Here is a 15,661-nt window from a genome sequence, read left to right as displayed (position 1 = left end):
CCTTTCATTTTTTAGTAAACCCGTTGAAAACCAATGTTTGACTCCTAATCCTGTCTTGCACACTGCGCCTTCTTTTTCTACCTCAGGAGTGTGAAATAATAAGAATTGGATGCCTGTTGTGATTAACATGTAGGCCAAAGAGAGAGGATTTCTTTTTTTGAATTAAATAGCACTTGTGGTATCGTTAAAACAGTGATGTGGTTAGTAGGGCAACTTCAGATTATCTATAATGTTTCCGGGGCCTCATGCATAACTCGTTGCATAGAATTCACATTAAAACATGGCTTAAGGACCAAAACGGAAATGTGCTTAACACACAAAAAAATCCAGATGCCTAAATCTGTGCGTTTGCCAACTTCCACGTTCTTCCGCTCCATAAATCCCGGTCAGCGTGAAAACTAACGCTCGTGCACGCGCTTAATGTAACGCCCCAACTCCTCCCAGAATTACACCTCTTTGAATATGCAAAACAATATAAAATTGCCCTTAAGCTCAGCTTTCTGTGAAAAGACAATGGGAAAAGTACGGGGGACATATAAGAATTTCAGCAAATACCAAGTGGAGACAAAGGAAAAACATACTATTTGTTCAAATAAACCGTGAAATTGAAAGCTTATTAGGGTACAGAGAAAAAAAAAATAGGGGCATAGTGGGGAAAAAACCTCAAAGGTCAACTTTAATCTCAATTTCCACTTTAACCTTGTAGTTTATTTTGTCATTAAAGTAGGACATCATAAACTTCATCTTTAAATTGTTTAATTAACCAGTTTCTCAAATCCCATCGTAACTAAAGTAGCACGTTAAATGCTATGAGCTCTGTGTGTGAATCACTACGTGCTTCTGTTCTTTCTTTTTCTCCGACAGGACACAGAATCCATTACACTCGTGATATTACAGCTCTCTGAATAATTAAAATACTGAGATGTATACGTGATATCATTTTCATGATGATAGGAGTTAAAGCATGTTATTAAACATGAGAACATGATGGCTCAGTGATTGTTCATGTCTCACACAAGATGCTGCTGCACCATGCGCGACCTTCGATGAAATAATTTATTGCAGCAGTACTGTCTCTATCAAACATACTAACCTCCAATTCCTGTCCTTACTTTTCTTTCTCCAAATACCCAATCGCCACACAATCAGCTGTGTAGTAGACGTTAAGCCATCTGTAAGTTTAGAACGCCGATTCTTCAAAACTTTTAAGGAACATTGAAATATCTTCATAGTACGTGTGTAATTATTCTATTCATCCAGTGTCGCACCAGCAAGCATACAGCGCGAGGCAGGAACAATCCATGAATGGAGCGCCAGATCCTGGCTAGCGCTGCGACACTGTGTCCTCACATGTCTAACTATTAACAATACAGATTATTTAAAAGAAGTTAGTTTTATCCGTATATTATAATCATTTTTTGCTGCATTTCATCTTAAAAATTATATTGTCATCATATGTTAATACGCACATTATACAGTGGCTCAGGTTGTGCAATATTATAACTGTATCGTAAGTTTACAGTGAGGTGATTGTACCAATAAGTACAAACAGTTCTACAAGGAGCAGTTGATGGACTGATTGAGTGTGTTTAGAGTTCTTGGGATGAAACTGTTTCTGAACTGCGAGGTCCGTACGGGAAAGGCTGTAAAGCGTTTTGTCATATGAGAGCAGTTCAATAGACAGCATGGCTGAGGCGGCGTGTGCTTGATGCTGTATACCAATAATTCTCTTTCCAGTCAGATTGCACACTCCGATACAGTGGTATAAATAGTCTTGAGTGGTATAGTGAGAGTAACAACGCTAAAGCAGTTATGGTATTTGGAATTGTTTGGCTATTCCGTGGACCATTATATTGTTACAAGTTAATTACAATCGGATACATTAAATTAATAAACACTATGCGGTTCATTTCAGTGTATTTATAAAGCCACGTCGGGAATGTGGATCTAAAAAAGAAAGGAAAACCTCACTGGCACAGTAGCACTGTTTTGACGCTGGGTGCCACCTGTCCGCAAAACCGACCAGAGAACTTGTGTGTGGCAAGGTTGGAAGCTACTGTGAAATTGTGCGTGGCTTTACGGCAAGTTTAGGTTTTATACATCGTGATTTGAATGTGGAAGCGGGCTTGCGCAACATTTTTGTGCGTACACACCGTTTATACATGAACCCCCTTTGGTCTGTAATACTTTTTTGTTCTGAACAAAATGTCACTTGTTTAATTCATTAACCAAAAATAGCTGCCAACAGCAGGGGCATTTCTATCAAAGTTAATTCAGTTTTTCTGTGTGTTGTATATAATGCATTAATTAGTAATTTCATTATTTTACATTAATGTGCCTGAATAGCCCAAATAGCCGGTAGTCCTAAGGACGCCATATAATAATGTTCCACCAATCTGTTTTGAACGTGCAGAATGAGTCACGTGATAGGTTGGTCAGTATTGGTCCTGTTATAATAATTTTTTTTATGTATACATTATTTCATGCTTCTTTCCCTGCATTAAATATTCTGCCTCCAGGTGTGGATCAGGCCTGAGTGGAGACTACCTGTCTGAAGAAGGACACTACTGGGTTGGACTAGACATCAGCACAGCAATGCTGGGTATGGTAGGCTACAGAAACCATCACCAAGCTGTCTATTTAGCCTTTGTCTCAGCCGGGGGAAACTTAACAAAGAAAAATGTTTACAGTGGACATTTTGACTTCAGATTTATACACAGTGTGTACTCAAGTATTCAGACCCCTTCACATTTTGCACACTTTATTTTGTTGTGGATTTAATTTTAAATTGATTCGTTTGCCATTTTTACCCATCAGTCCACACTCAATCCATAATAACAAAGTGAAAACATGTTGGGTTTTTTTTTTTTTTTTTTTGAAAAGTTTGCAAATTTACTAAAACTCCAAACTCTGAAATTGCTCTTGGTCCAAGGAACTTTCTGTAGACCTCTACGGTAAAATTGTGCTGCGGCATAGATCACAGTAAACGCATTGTATTATCGTGATATTTCCCTCTACTTACCCTTTACCAATTTTCTTTAGGGGTAAGTGTTGGTCTGCTGTCGCACCTTAAGACTAACACACACATACAGACAGACAGACCCTAACCACAAAAGTACCGTAATGAAGACTTATACACATGCACGTTATTCCCTAGCACTTAAACCCACATAAGTACGGGATGAATACCACATTACTTTCCCTAGTACTCCAAGAGACTTACTTATCATAGGCACAAACAGTGTATGATGTCCTAGATATATCTCAGACCTAAATATTGTTCTTGGTCTCCAAGAATATATTTGAACATAAAAAGACTCAGCATTGGCTATAGGCCATTTATCAGCCAATAAATGTCTTGCTTTGATGCAGTGTACATTATCAGACAGAGCTCTTTGTCCTCACCTCGATCATATGGCACATCCTTACTGCTCCAGGTGCTCAAAAATAATTTACCTTATTACTTCAGTCATTCTAGATATGAAGACAAAGTACAGAAAGTTGAAAGCCATGGTATTTATTAAAGAACGATAATACAATCCGAGAAAAACATGAACGAAAATGTGGATAGCAAAGTCTGGAGATATATACCTGTATAGAGAGAGAGTCTTTAGAAAACGTTTAAGAAAAGTTAAAATTGACAAAGATGAATGTCCCAGGGCGGCGTTGATTTAGCAATCGATATTCATGGAATGCTTTAGCTGACGATCACTTGAAAATGGTTCAGCATTGCTGGTGCCCTCTCCTGACGTGTCACTCTTCTCATTGTTTAGTCCATCATGTTTTCTAACGCTTTGAAAGTTCTCAGGGGCACAGTAGAATCCATAATTGTGAAACAGAAGAAGTTTGGAACCTCCAGCGCTCTTCCTGGAATTGGCTGTCAGGCCAACCTGAGTAATTGGACAAGAAGGACCTTGGTCTGGGAGGTGACCAAGGGAATACAATGGACACTCTAATAGAACTTTGGTTCTTACATCATAGCAGAGGACTTCCGGTCAGTTGGATGGCCATCTCAGCTAGGCTCCATCAATTGGGCATTTATTTTAGAGTAGCTACACAGAAGCCTCCTTGGAGATATATTTATCCAGCAAGAAAAATTATGCGTAACATAAACTTGTTAATACCAGAACGTCAGCATAAATACAGTAGGAAAGGTATGTCAATTGCCCACTGCTGTACGGGGCACATTTTAGTATGCATCCTTCATGTGATATGTCGTTCTTTAGATAGTTGCCTCACCAGCGCACAGGCTGACATTGCAATCAGGGAAGTAGAAGCTCTTTTCTTAATGCCCATTTCTTATTTTCTGTTGCGTGTGAGTGAGATGGTAGAATGCCAGTGCCTGAGCCGCACAATGGGCATGTGCCCCCTTTGTTATTGTAGGTTACTGCAGCTCAAGGCTTGGTGACTGCTACATTCTCCTTAAAACGAACATTGACAGTTGCTGCTTTGTGAGCAGAAAGCAGTGTTGTTTGGGCTAACGTCTTTCTTGTACTTGATTGCAGTCATTTTGACTTTTAGCTGTGTAGCTAATGTCGTACCACTGTGAAGCATCATGCGACTGAAGTCACCAAGCAATCACAGAGGTTCTGTATGCATCACTTTCACTGTCCATGTGTGCGTCTGATGACCAATTCAGATTGTCATCACCATCATTCGATTTGGTTCAAGCAATAGTTAAGTTTCAGTGTCCTTTCCAAAACTGGCTTTATGGGTTCTCGTGTGCCATTGTTCTTTGCTTGAAGGCTCCGCCCCACCCATAAATATTCATGAGCTAGCATACTTAATTTAAAGAGGCAGAATGCATAGAAATATTCATGATTGTTTTGTAGAATGATGTTCTTTCATTCACAAGAGGGCGGCAGCAGCAGCATGCTGTGCCAAGAGTTACTCAGGTTTAACACCGTAAAGGGGATCATTATACTCGCTCCGAGTCTGACTCGACCTTAACTGTAATTACGCAGAATTCCAAGCCCAAGTGACACTTGGGGGATAATGTCACCTTCTGGGCTCATCTCAAAGACAAAAATTGAACTCTTTGAGCAGAACTCCAAGCACCAAGGGTGATAAAGACCAGGCACTGCTCATCACATGCCTAATACCATCCCTACAACGAACTATGGTGGTTGCAGCATCGTGCTGTGGGAGTGTTTCTCCGCTACAGGGACAAGACGACTTGTTAGGACTGAGGGAAGGCTGAATGTAGTCGCATACATACAGCGAGGTCCTTGAAGAAAACCTGCTGCAGTGTGCAAACGTCTTGAGGCTGGAGTGACGGTTCTCATTTCAGCATGACAATGACACAACACGTACAGCCAAGACAATGCTGGAGTGGCTTTGGGACAGGTCTCTGACTGTCCTTGGGTGGCCCAACCACATCCCAGACTTAAGCCCCACTAGAACAAGTGTGGAGAGACCTGACGGTGGGAGTTTAGACACTTCAACTGAGCTTGAGGGGATCTGCCAGGAAGAATACGATAAACTGTCCAAAGCTTGTAGTGGCTTAACCAAGAAGCCTTAAAAATGTAAAAGTTGTCCAAAAGGCTTCTGCAAAGTACTGCATAAAATTTACATGAGTGAGAGATTTCAGTTTTTAATTTTTAAGAAATTTTTACAAACTTTTCTAAAGACATGTTTTCATGGGTTATTGTGTGTCGATTAATTGACAAACATAATACTTTTATCCATTTAAAATTGAATCTACAATGCAAATAAAGTGTGAAGCAAGTGAAGGGGTCTGAATACTTTGAGTCCCCTGTAGCTTCTGTATGATGAAAGTTTTTCAGGCCCGCAGTTCTGTTAACTAGTAATTGGGGTCTTGGAAGAAAATGATTTTCCTGTGCATCCAGGTGTGGGTTATGATGATGGTTTCTCGCTGTAACATAGAAGACGTTGACTGTTAGGCCCAATATGTTTATTAATTGACACACTGTACTTGGGTTCTGAATGAGGCTGTTCTAGCCAGAAAAGTGTTGTTTTCAAAGACCAGATGTTGCTAAATGGTGTTCTTGGAATGCCAAATAACAATGTACGTGTATCAGAAACGCAGCTGGGCTCTTCCTCCTTTCTTGTCAAATCCGCATTTGGTCCATTGGATCAGAAGGAAATCCTTAAAAAGAGAAAATCAGATACACACTCGGAGGATCCACTGCCAAGTTCTTTCTTTGTTTGAGGTTCTTGCATGGGGTTGGCATTAGCATAGCAAATGGTCTGTTTTTCATTTTACATAATGTCTTTCAGACAAAACAAGGTACTTGCCTGGCATTATTATTTAAATGGCTTAAGTGTGTGTGTATTGTGTAGTATCTTTGTTCTTTTAAAAAAAAAAAATCAGTGAAAGTTTGTCTTGAAAAATCCAGTTACTCCTGCAGTTGAAATGTAACATGGAGTTTGTTGTTGACATTTTTCAGTTTGAAATCGAGCTGCACTATTTTGTAATTTTTCACATTTCCTTTTTTTTGCCATTGTAGATGTTGCTCGGGAAAGAGAAGTCGAAGGTGATCTTGTTTTGGCAGACATGGGCCATGGAGTGCCCTTTAGGGCTGGCACATTCGATGGCTGTATCAGGTACAGTGTTGGGTTGAATTATTATTGATGGATATAAATGGTGCCCTGTATGCCAAGATTTATGAGCTTGTGTGACTAAGTAGCCTGTTAGGGTTTTAGGCAGAGTTCAGGTGCCATCAGGTGGCACACACATTAGTTATAGTTCAGTTTGTTTTTCTGAAATACATGGTTATTGTATTAAATGAGCCAGTGCCTCTCTAACACATAAATCAGTATGGTGTAGAAACCAAATATGAATATAAACCAGTTAGTGAAGTGCTTTGACCAATAAGAGAAGTAATATTTAAAAACCTGTCTGGAATATATGTTTGGATGAAAACTGCCTGTCTAACTTAATAAACATTATGAAAGTAAAATTCTTTTTCAATCACAATGCAAACTTTTACATGCAACAAGCCTGGATAAATAAATAAATATTAGGCAAGAAATGCCATAAAGAAAGACGTTCAAGGGTTCACTTTAATTAAAACTAGAAAACACAAAGCCCTCCGGTGCTCCGCAGATCGAGATTCCAGCCCCAGTAGCACGTGAGTGCCAGCAGGCTGCTGTGCCACATTTGCCTGGTGGGTAGCGGATGCCAGAGCTGTCATTCTTCTCTTTTCTATCACATACTTGGTTTCTGTAGTTCACTTCACACTTGTCGATCATTTTGCTTAGGCAGTTTGCTATAAGAAAGACGCAAACACCGATAACTACAGGGAGGCCAAAGCTTTACTTCATAGTGGATTTCTAATGTGTGTGTGTTTTTGTTTTTTGTTTTTTTTTTCTTCTAGCTTGATTGTATGCAGTGTTATTTTCTTGGAAGTAAAATAAAAATTAGAAAAAATACGTTCACTGTATAGTTTTGTCTATCTTTTAAGACTGATTACAAGTGTAAGAATAAATAATTGAACCCGTAATTTCTGTAAAGCAGAATCCGGCAGACAACTAAGTGAAGCAGCACACGTGAGGAGCTTTGGAAGGAAAGGAGGCTTGGTTTTGTGACGTCCATTTGTGTTGAATAAGGCTGATAACATTTATTTAATCAGCATGAATGTCTTGTCTTTTCAGCCCTTATTCCTCCTCCAAAACTGTTTTCCTGTTGTGTGATGCACTCTGCCATATGTAATCTAAAAGAAGAATCCTACTTAGTGCGAGTCCTCTTTTCCTTTGCAGCATATCGGCACTTCAGTGGCTTTGTAATGCAGACAAGAAGTCCCACAGTCCCCCCAGGCGGCTTTACCGGTTCTTCAGCACTCTTTATTCCTCGCTGGTATGTTACTTATCCTGGCTGGTTTTTATACACCGTGTCTTGATGTTGTGCTGCTCTTTATTTCTGTTATTCTTTTACAGATGCTAAGACCAAATCCATTTAAGCTGTCCGTATTTTTGCAGGTTTAGCGTTGCTTGGTTATCCCAAACAAATGGATGCTATCTTAGGTGTGTGTAGTGTTGGCATGCAGTTGAGATCTTTAACCCTAACATGAAGGCCATTTGTCCTCAATGAAGAAATAAATAAAAAAATAATGTGCGTTGAGTAGGTGTCACCTCGGGCTGGATGTGTGTCCCTTGGGTGTTTCTTTGTGTGCTGGTGGTTTACTTTCAGTTTATATGGAATTGTTTGCAAAAATGATAACCATTGTCGTAATTGGGGGCATTCATTTTGTAGTTTTTGCTTTACATAAATAAATTTTTTTTTTTTTTTTAGGCCCGTGGTTCTCGAGCAGTTTTTCAGATCTACCCAGAAAATTCAGACCAGGTAGGCATCTGTATAATAGTCATAACCCTTATTGTGCTGTGGTTAAAATTCAAGAAGTATGTTTTAATTTTTCTTTCCTGGTACTTCTGTGTTATTCATTAAGTGTGTTTTCCTTAAAAACAAGCCAGGCTGAGATTTACTAAAGCCTGGGTCTGCACATTTGAGCTTCCCTGTGTTCTTGTATTTTGGTGGCTCATCACATGCTGTGCTTCACATCTTTCTTCTCCTCTCTTTTATGACGTAGCTGGAATTGATCACATCACAAGCAATGAAGGCGGGCTTCACTGGAGGCATGGTGGTCGATTATCCAAACAGTGCTAAAGCCAAGAAGTAAGTGGCATGATGAGTAGTTGACTCTCGTACCCACTTATGTGTCGAATCTGTGGCATTTCATGCCCACCCCCAAAATTGTTCTGACTTTGCAGTTGTAAATGTACGTAACAAACTACCACTAGAAGATACACACATTGTTTGAAATTTGGAAACTCAACGTTTAGGCCAAAGTCCTACTTGAATATGGCGCAGCTGTCAACAAGCATGAAGAGGTGTTGCTGGGCCGTTGTGGCGCACACCTGAACATAAAGGGTCAGTAAAATTCCTCTAAGCAGATGAAAACAGCAGGTACATACAGTAGGTGAAGACTAATCTTGTCTGAATTTGTCTGGCATTCTTCCCTCACCCAGATAACATCAGGCCTGGTCCATTCCCAGTTATTTTAGTTTGGAGGTAAGCCAGATGTTTGCCAGCAGTAAATACAGTAATGCAGTAAATACAGTCATTAGTCTTTAATTTTTCCAAAGTATGCTGCTTTTTGGAGGCCACATGACCTTGCTGCTGTGTGCTTTACTTTTAATATGCAGGAAGGTTTATTGGGACCAGTTGTGTGGAGATTGAAGGAATTTGCTGGTTTTTGTGTCTCGCTTGTTGTTTCTGTCCAGTCCTGTCCCAGAATGACCACATACCAGAAAGTTTGAGAGTACTACTACCCAAAGGTGTCGTTTGGGCCCCCTACATACGATTGTTACTAATGCTGTCAGATGCAGGGTAGAACGTCTCGTTTTCTTTTTCCATGCTGTTACGTGGGCACAGGATGTTAATGTAACAACAGTAGAAGTGCAGCATGCTTTAACTTCTTGACCACCACTTGTTCACACCAAGAGTTGGAAAAGATGAAAACACCACCCACATGTGCCCCCCAACATGCCATGATTTGGCCCTGTTCCCCACATCTGTAGCCACCTGGGTGTGTCTGTGTCATGTGGTTTTGGTCCCAATCTTGATCATCTTCTCCAGAATAACTGCAATTCCTGATCATCCGTTCACCTCTTGGCTCCTCTACTCGACCAGCGTCTCCTGGTGCTGCTCAGCTAATTCTGTCACATCTTTCCACCATCTTCTCTTAGTGCTGCTTGACTCGCCTTACTCTGGCACGGCTTTTTCATTACTACTAGCTCCATGATTTTGTCTCTGGGCTTCAGCCACCTAACCTAAGTAACTAAAGCCCGAAGATCAAACATGCCTATCAATAGTGGCACACATTCATTTGTGAAATGTGTTTGTTTAATAATGAGGATTTCTATTTCCTTCAAACTGTTTTACTTTAACTAAAGGTTAGGTTAATGTTTATAGTTTTGAATGTAAGATCAAGATCGCGGCCCATTTTGCATTTCTATATTGTGGAGGCCACTGTACTTGAGCAGGTGTACTGTGAGTGTCCTACACAGCTGGTACACCATAAGACCCCTGGCACAGGCAGGTCAATATCCTACAGCATAGTAAGATCAGGTGGTAAGTAACAAACAAGCTTCGATTAAAAACATTTTCTTTGTTTCTTAGTTATGTGCTTATATAAGATGTTGAGCTTTGTGCGACCACTGCAGCTGTTGTTAGGCCCACAAGCAGACACTGGTCAAGCTGGAGGCACTAAAGCTCCTGAGAATTCTTCAAGTGGTACTTGAGGCTTTTAGTGTGACCTGCACAGCCTGCTGCCATCACTACACTTCAAAGCAAGCAGACAAAAAGTGATTGTGTCTGGTGGAAACCGCACATCCTCAGTATGGCAAGCGACCGGCCTGCTCTTGTGACTTCAAAGTGCACGCAGCGGCCTACTGACTCAAGTCCTATTTGTTTGCTGCTTTCTGAACAAATTCTGTCATCTATCAAATCACATTGGCTTTTTGTTAACAGCATGTCCTGTCTCAGTAGTCTCCTTCTTGTGAAGAACTCCATGCATCACCTTTTATCTTTTACAGTCGCTCTCAGACAAGGTATCATATTGAGAGGAAAGTGAGAGAAAGCCATCTTGACAAGAAGAAATATTCGTTCAATTCAGGCTTAGGCTAATTTTGGCAGTGCATCTCTGGAGAATTCACTCAAGCTGTACTCTAAGTTGCTCTAGGTCACTGTATCTTTGAAATATTTTATTTATTTTTTTTTCTTTTTACAGGTTTTTTCTTTGCCTCTTTGTTGGAGTATCAGGGGCATTGCCAAAGGTAAGAGATCCGAGTGAAACCCAGTAGGAGGCTAAATTTCAGTTTGTACTCGGCCCAGCGTATTTTGTATGCTTTGTTTGAGGTCTTGGGTGTTTTCAAATAAAGACATCACAGGTATATAAAGGGTTGGTAGATGAGTGCAGGATGCGTATTTATGAACTTTCTTATGGATCTTTGGACTCCACTAATCCCAGACAGTGCCGCAGGAGTGCAGACTTTGGTTTTACGCCGTGTTGTTTTCTGTTGGTTTTAATTTGGGTGAATCTGCTGCTTTTTAAATTTCATTCTCTAAGACTGCCTGTTGTTACATCTGTATGCTGTCTGAACATTTTCCAGTTAAAAGATAAAGTCAATATTTTTCAAGTCGATGTTATTCCTTCACAATCATGTTAATATAATAATTTGCTGCCTGTAATTTGGGTTTAAAGTGAAGCTTTATTTTTTATATAAATTTTAAAAATATCTTGCTTGTTTTTGCAGTTTGTGGGGTTGTATGGAAAAAGTCTTAAAATGTATCAAATGCATTGACGTGAAACAGTAAAGGTGTTGATATGAGAGAACCTGCCCTCCACATCCATGAGGCCTCTCTGTGATAACAAAAGGCAAATAGACATAATTATTATCGGATTTATTCTTGGTGGTGTTTGCTCGAGGTAAGGATGCATTTCTTGCCTGTTTTGTCTGCTTGCTGTGGCTGTCAGGGGTGGCGTTGTGACAACCCAACGCACTTTACATTCTGTGCTGTTATTTTACAAAGCTTATGGAGTGAGATGTTTGACGAGTGTACTTTTATACACATACAAATCAATCTCAACTGAACGGATTACACTGCACTGTATTTTTATTGAAAGCCTTTGATTTTTAATGATTGAAGCTCCACTGGCCAATTATTGATATTTTTTTTTTTTTTTTTGGATGCATGATGAGTTGCTCACTCCATGTACGTAGATGGCCCTCTCTGTCTGTGTTAAACCATCTGTACTGAACTTCCTAAACTTCAGTCTGATTTGAGTTTGTGTTGCTATACTGGCCCGTGTGTGTGTGTGTGTGTGATTGTTTCCAGAAACTGTTTGGGCTTTGCGTCCATTGCTTACTGGGCTAGGCTCCCTGTGACCCTACTCTGGATTAACCAAGTTAGGAAGGTGGATGGATGGAGTATGAATATTATATTATTATTATATTATATTATATTATATATATCTATATATATATATATATATATATATATATCTATATATATCTATATATATCTATATATATATATATATATATATATATATGCTCAAAAAAATTAAAGGAACACTTTGAAAACACATCAGATCTCAATGGGAAAAAGAAATCCTTCTGGATATCTATACTGATATAGACTGGGTAATGTGTTAGGAACGAAAGGATGCCACATTGTTTGATGGAAATGAAAATGATCAACCTACAGAGCCCTGAATGCAAAGACGCCCCAAAAATCAGAGTGAAAAAATGATGTGGCAGGCTAGTCCATTTTGACAAAATTTAATTGCAGCAACTCAAAATTGTACGCAGCACTTTGTATGACCCCTGTGTTCTTGTATACATGCCTGACAACATCGGTGCATGCTTCTAATGAGATGACAGATGGTGTTGTGGGGGATCTCCTCCCAGATCTGGACCAGGGCATCACTGAGCTCCTGGACAGTCTGAGGTGCAACCTGGTGGCATTGGATGGACCAAAACATAATGTCTCAGAGGTGTTCTATTGGATTTAGGTCAGGAAAGTGTGGTGGCCAGTCAATGGTATCAATTCCTTCATCCTCCAGGAACTGCCTGCATACTCTCACCACATGAGGCCAGGAATTGTCGTGCACCAGGAGCCACTGTACCAGCATAGGGTCTGATAATGGGTCCAAGGATTTCATCCTGATACCTAATGGCAGCCAAGGTGCCTTTGTCAAGCCTGTAGTGGTCTGTGTGACCCTCCATGGATATGCCTCCCCAGACAATCATTAACCCACCACCAAACTGAATGATGTTACAGGCAGCATAATGTTCTCCATGGCTTCTCCAGACCCTTTCACTTCTGTCACGTGCTCAGGGTGAACCTGTTCACATCTGTAAAAAGCACAGGGCACCAGTGGTGCATCTGCCAATTCTGGTATTCTATGGCGAATGCCAATCGAGCTGCATGCTGCTGGGCAGTGAGCTCAGGGCCCATTAGAGGACATGGGGCCCTTGGGTCACCCTCATGAAGTCTTTCTGGTTGTTTGGTCAGAGACATTCACACCAGTGGCCTGCTGGATGTCATTTTGTAGGGCTCTGGCAGTGCTCATCCTGTTCCTCCTTGCCCAAAGGAGCAGATACTGGTCCTGCTGATGGGTTATGGACCTTCTATGGCCCTCTCCAGCTCTCCTAGAGTAACTGCTTGTCTCCTAGAATCTCCTCCATGCCCTTGAGACTGTGCAGGGAGACACAGCAAACCTTCTGGCAATGACACGTATTGATGTGCCATCCTGGAGAAGTTGGACTACCTGTGCAATCTCTGTAGGGTCCAGTTATCACCTCATGCTACCAGTAGTGACACTGACTGTAGCCAAATGCAAAACTAGTGAAGAAACAGTCAGAAAAGATGAGGAGGGAAAAATGTCAGTGGCCTCCACCTGTTAAACCATTCCTGATTTGGGGGTCATCTCATTGTTGCCCCTCTAGTGCATCTGTTGTTAATTTCATTAACACCACAGCAGCTGAAACTGATTAACAACCCCCTCTGCTACTTAACTGACCAGATTAATATCCCATAAGTTTCATTGACTTTATGCTATACTCGGATTAAAAAGTGTTCCTTTAATTCTTTTGAGCAATATATATATATAAGGCAAGACACCCATGGAAAGCACGCCGGAAGGAACCACGCCCACCAACTCTAACCATTGGATACAACGACAACTCGCAGAACCACGCCCACCAAGTCGGACGCAACGACACAGGAAAAACGGCATCATTTATGTTCGTCTGTCGTAGAGTCCACATGCAGCTCTGAGCCACGTTGACTGTTCATAGAGACATGTTTCTCGCGGAAGTAAATCGCTATATGCAGCGTGCAAAACAGTTTGCGAGGGGTATCCCATGGGATCCTTAAAACAATCCTTTAAAACTTAGGTTAAAACACAATGAAGGAAGCAGTCTTTAAAAACCAATAAGCCCTGTGCCTCTGTTTCATTACCGTCTCACCTGCTTCACCAATGCAGGCCCTGCAACAGTCGAGACACTCTCTCAGCAGCTGACCTTCTCTGTGCCTGACCGGCTCACACAGAGGCAGCGCAAGAGAAAGCCGCGCACACACATAGGCAGTGCCAGAGACAGACAGAGGCACACACACAGGCAGCTGGTGGGCAGCTCTCCGTGAGTTACTCTTGCGAGCGGGCACATGACCAGGCGGTGTGTATGCTTCGAGAACGAGGGTGGACGCGGCATGCGACCGGGTACATGACCAGGCAGTGTGTATGCTTCAAGTGCGAGGGTGGACGCGACAGGACCATCTAGGAAAAATCATGTCATGGATGTGAATCGCTGTATGCGGCATGTAGAACAGTTTGCGAGGGGTGTCCCATGGTCTTACAGTTGGTGGGCGGGTCTCTGTTGGTTGCTCTTGCGAGCGGGCACATTACCAGGCAGTGTGTATGCTTTGAGAGCGTGGGTGGACGCAACAGCACCATCTAAGAAGAGTCGTATTTGTTGCGGATGTGAATCGCTGTATGCAGCGTGTAAAACTCTGTATTGTATGTTGCCCTCAAAGCACAATGAAGTAAGCAGTCTTTAAAAACCGAGTTTTCAGTTACAACGCACGACCGTGTGCACCATAGCAAGCTGTTTTACATGCTACATACAGCAATTCGCGCTACTACTGTGGTCGGGTGTCTTGGTGGATTATATATAGAAAAGCAGCCAAAACCGCACAGAGCAATGAAAAGTCTATGTGAGTCACAGGTGCATCTGGACTGTGCAAAGACGACAACGACTCGAGTGACGAGTTGGAGGTGGGCACATGAGCGATGGCGGTCCGCCAGTTTTCAGGCACGGACGATTGTGTGTTGGTTCGTTCCATGCATTGTTACAATGTTGCTTTTCTTGCTGATTTATTATATTACCGATTTTTTTCAAATGTTAATTTTCTCCCTGTGCTTAAAAATCATTAAAGAAACGGCCTGATTATGCGGCGTATGGTACGCCGCGGGTTGGCTAGTTTTTATTATTGCTGTTACTATTGTGTCTGTAGCGGAGACAAATGTATGAATAGATTAATGGTTGGAAACTACTGAGGACAGTAATAATAACTGTAATCACTTTGATACTGCAGTGGTAGTGCTGCTGTCTCACAGTGAAGGGCGCTGCAGTGTTGTGTCCTGGTGCTCTCAGTGTGGAGTCCGCATGTCTTCCCCCGGTGCTCCAGTTTCCTCCCACAGGCCGAACACATGCAAGTTAAGTGGATGGGCATTGCTGCGGGGTGTGTGTTTGCCCTGTGATGGACTGGTGCCCTGCCCATGGATTGTTCTGCCTGGTGTCGGCAGGTTCCAGCTGTTTGGCGACCCTGCCCTGGATAAGCGGGTCAGATTCCTGTAACGTTCTGTTCAGTTCTTGTCTCTTGACTTGCTGTGTGCTGTGCTTGAAGTGGAAACGAATCACTGCTGGTAGTGTGTGTGTTTTTGTAGGCTGTTTAGTCCTCCTCACGATGCATTTCAAAGGCTACACAATTTCTTTTTTGAGCGGGTGTGAGGGTCCCCCTTGGAGCATTCAGTGCCCTGTTAAAAGTATATTATATCAAAGAGTGAACAGTGGGTCTGGTTTGGGTGTGTTTGCTATCAAAGTGCAAAATGCTGCCGCCATTTACCACAGG

At 41.6% G+C, this 15,661-nt stretch overlaps 1 protein-coding gene across 3 annotated transcripts in view; it reads left to right on the top strand.

Moving 5' to 3' along the window:
- Positions 1-15,661, top strand: part of bud23 (BUD23 rRNA methyltransferase and ribosome maturation factor) — a 41,674-nt gene that overhangs the window by 11,633 nt on the left and 14,380 nt on the right. For all 3 annotated transcript variants that reach the window (XM_039756578.1, XM_039756576.1, XM_039756577.1), the window contains 6 exons: positions 2,520-2,602; positions 6,471-6,567; positions 7,723-7,819; positions 8,255-8,305; positions 8,550-8,635; positions 10,752-10,797. In XM_039756578.1, the coding sequence (XP_039612512.1) occupies positions 2,520-2,602; positions 6,471-6,567; positions 7,723-7,819; positions 8,255-8,305; positions 8,550-8,635; positions 10,752-10,797 (460 nt within the window). The remainder of the gene's footprint in view (positions 1-2,519; positions 2,603-6,470; positions 6,568-7,722; positions 7,820-8,254; positions 8,306-8,549; positions 8,636-10,751; positions 10,798-15,661) is intronic.

The sequence above is a fragment of the Polypterus senegalus genome, chromosome 6, assembly GCF_016835505.1.
Source record: "Polypterus senegalus isolate Bchr_013 chromosome 6, ASM1683550v1, whole genome shotgun sequence".
In the NCBI taxonomy this organism is placed as follows: Eukaryota; Metazoa; Chordata; class Cladistia; order Polypteriformes; family Polypteridae; genus Polypterus; species Polypterus senegalus.
Note: the sequence above shows the minus strand (reverse complement) of the source record. Positions and strands in the feature narration are given on the sequence as shown.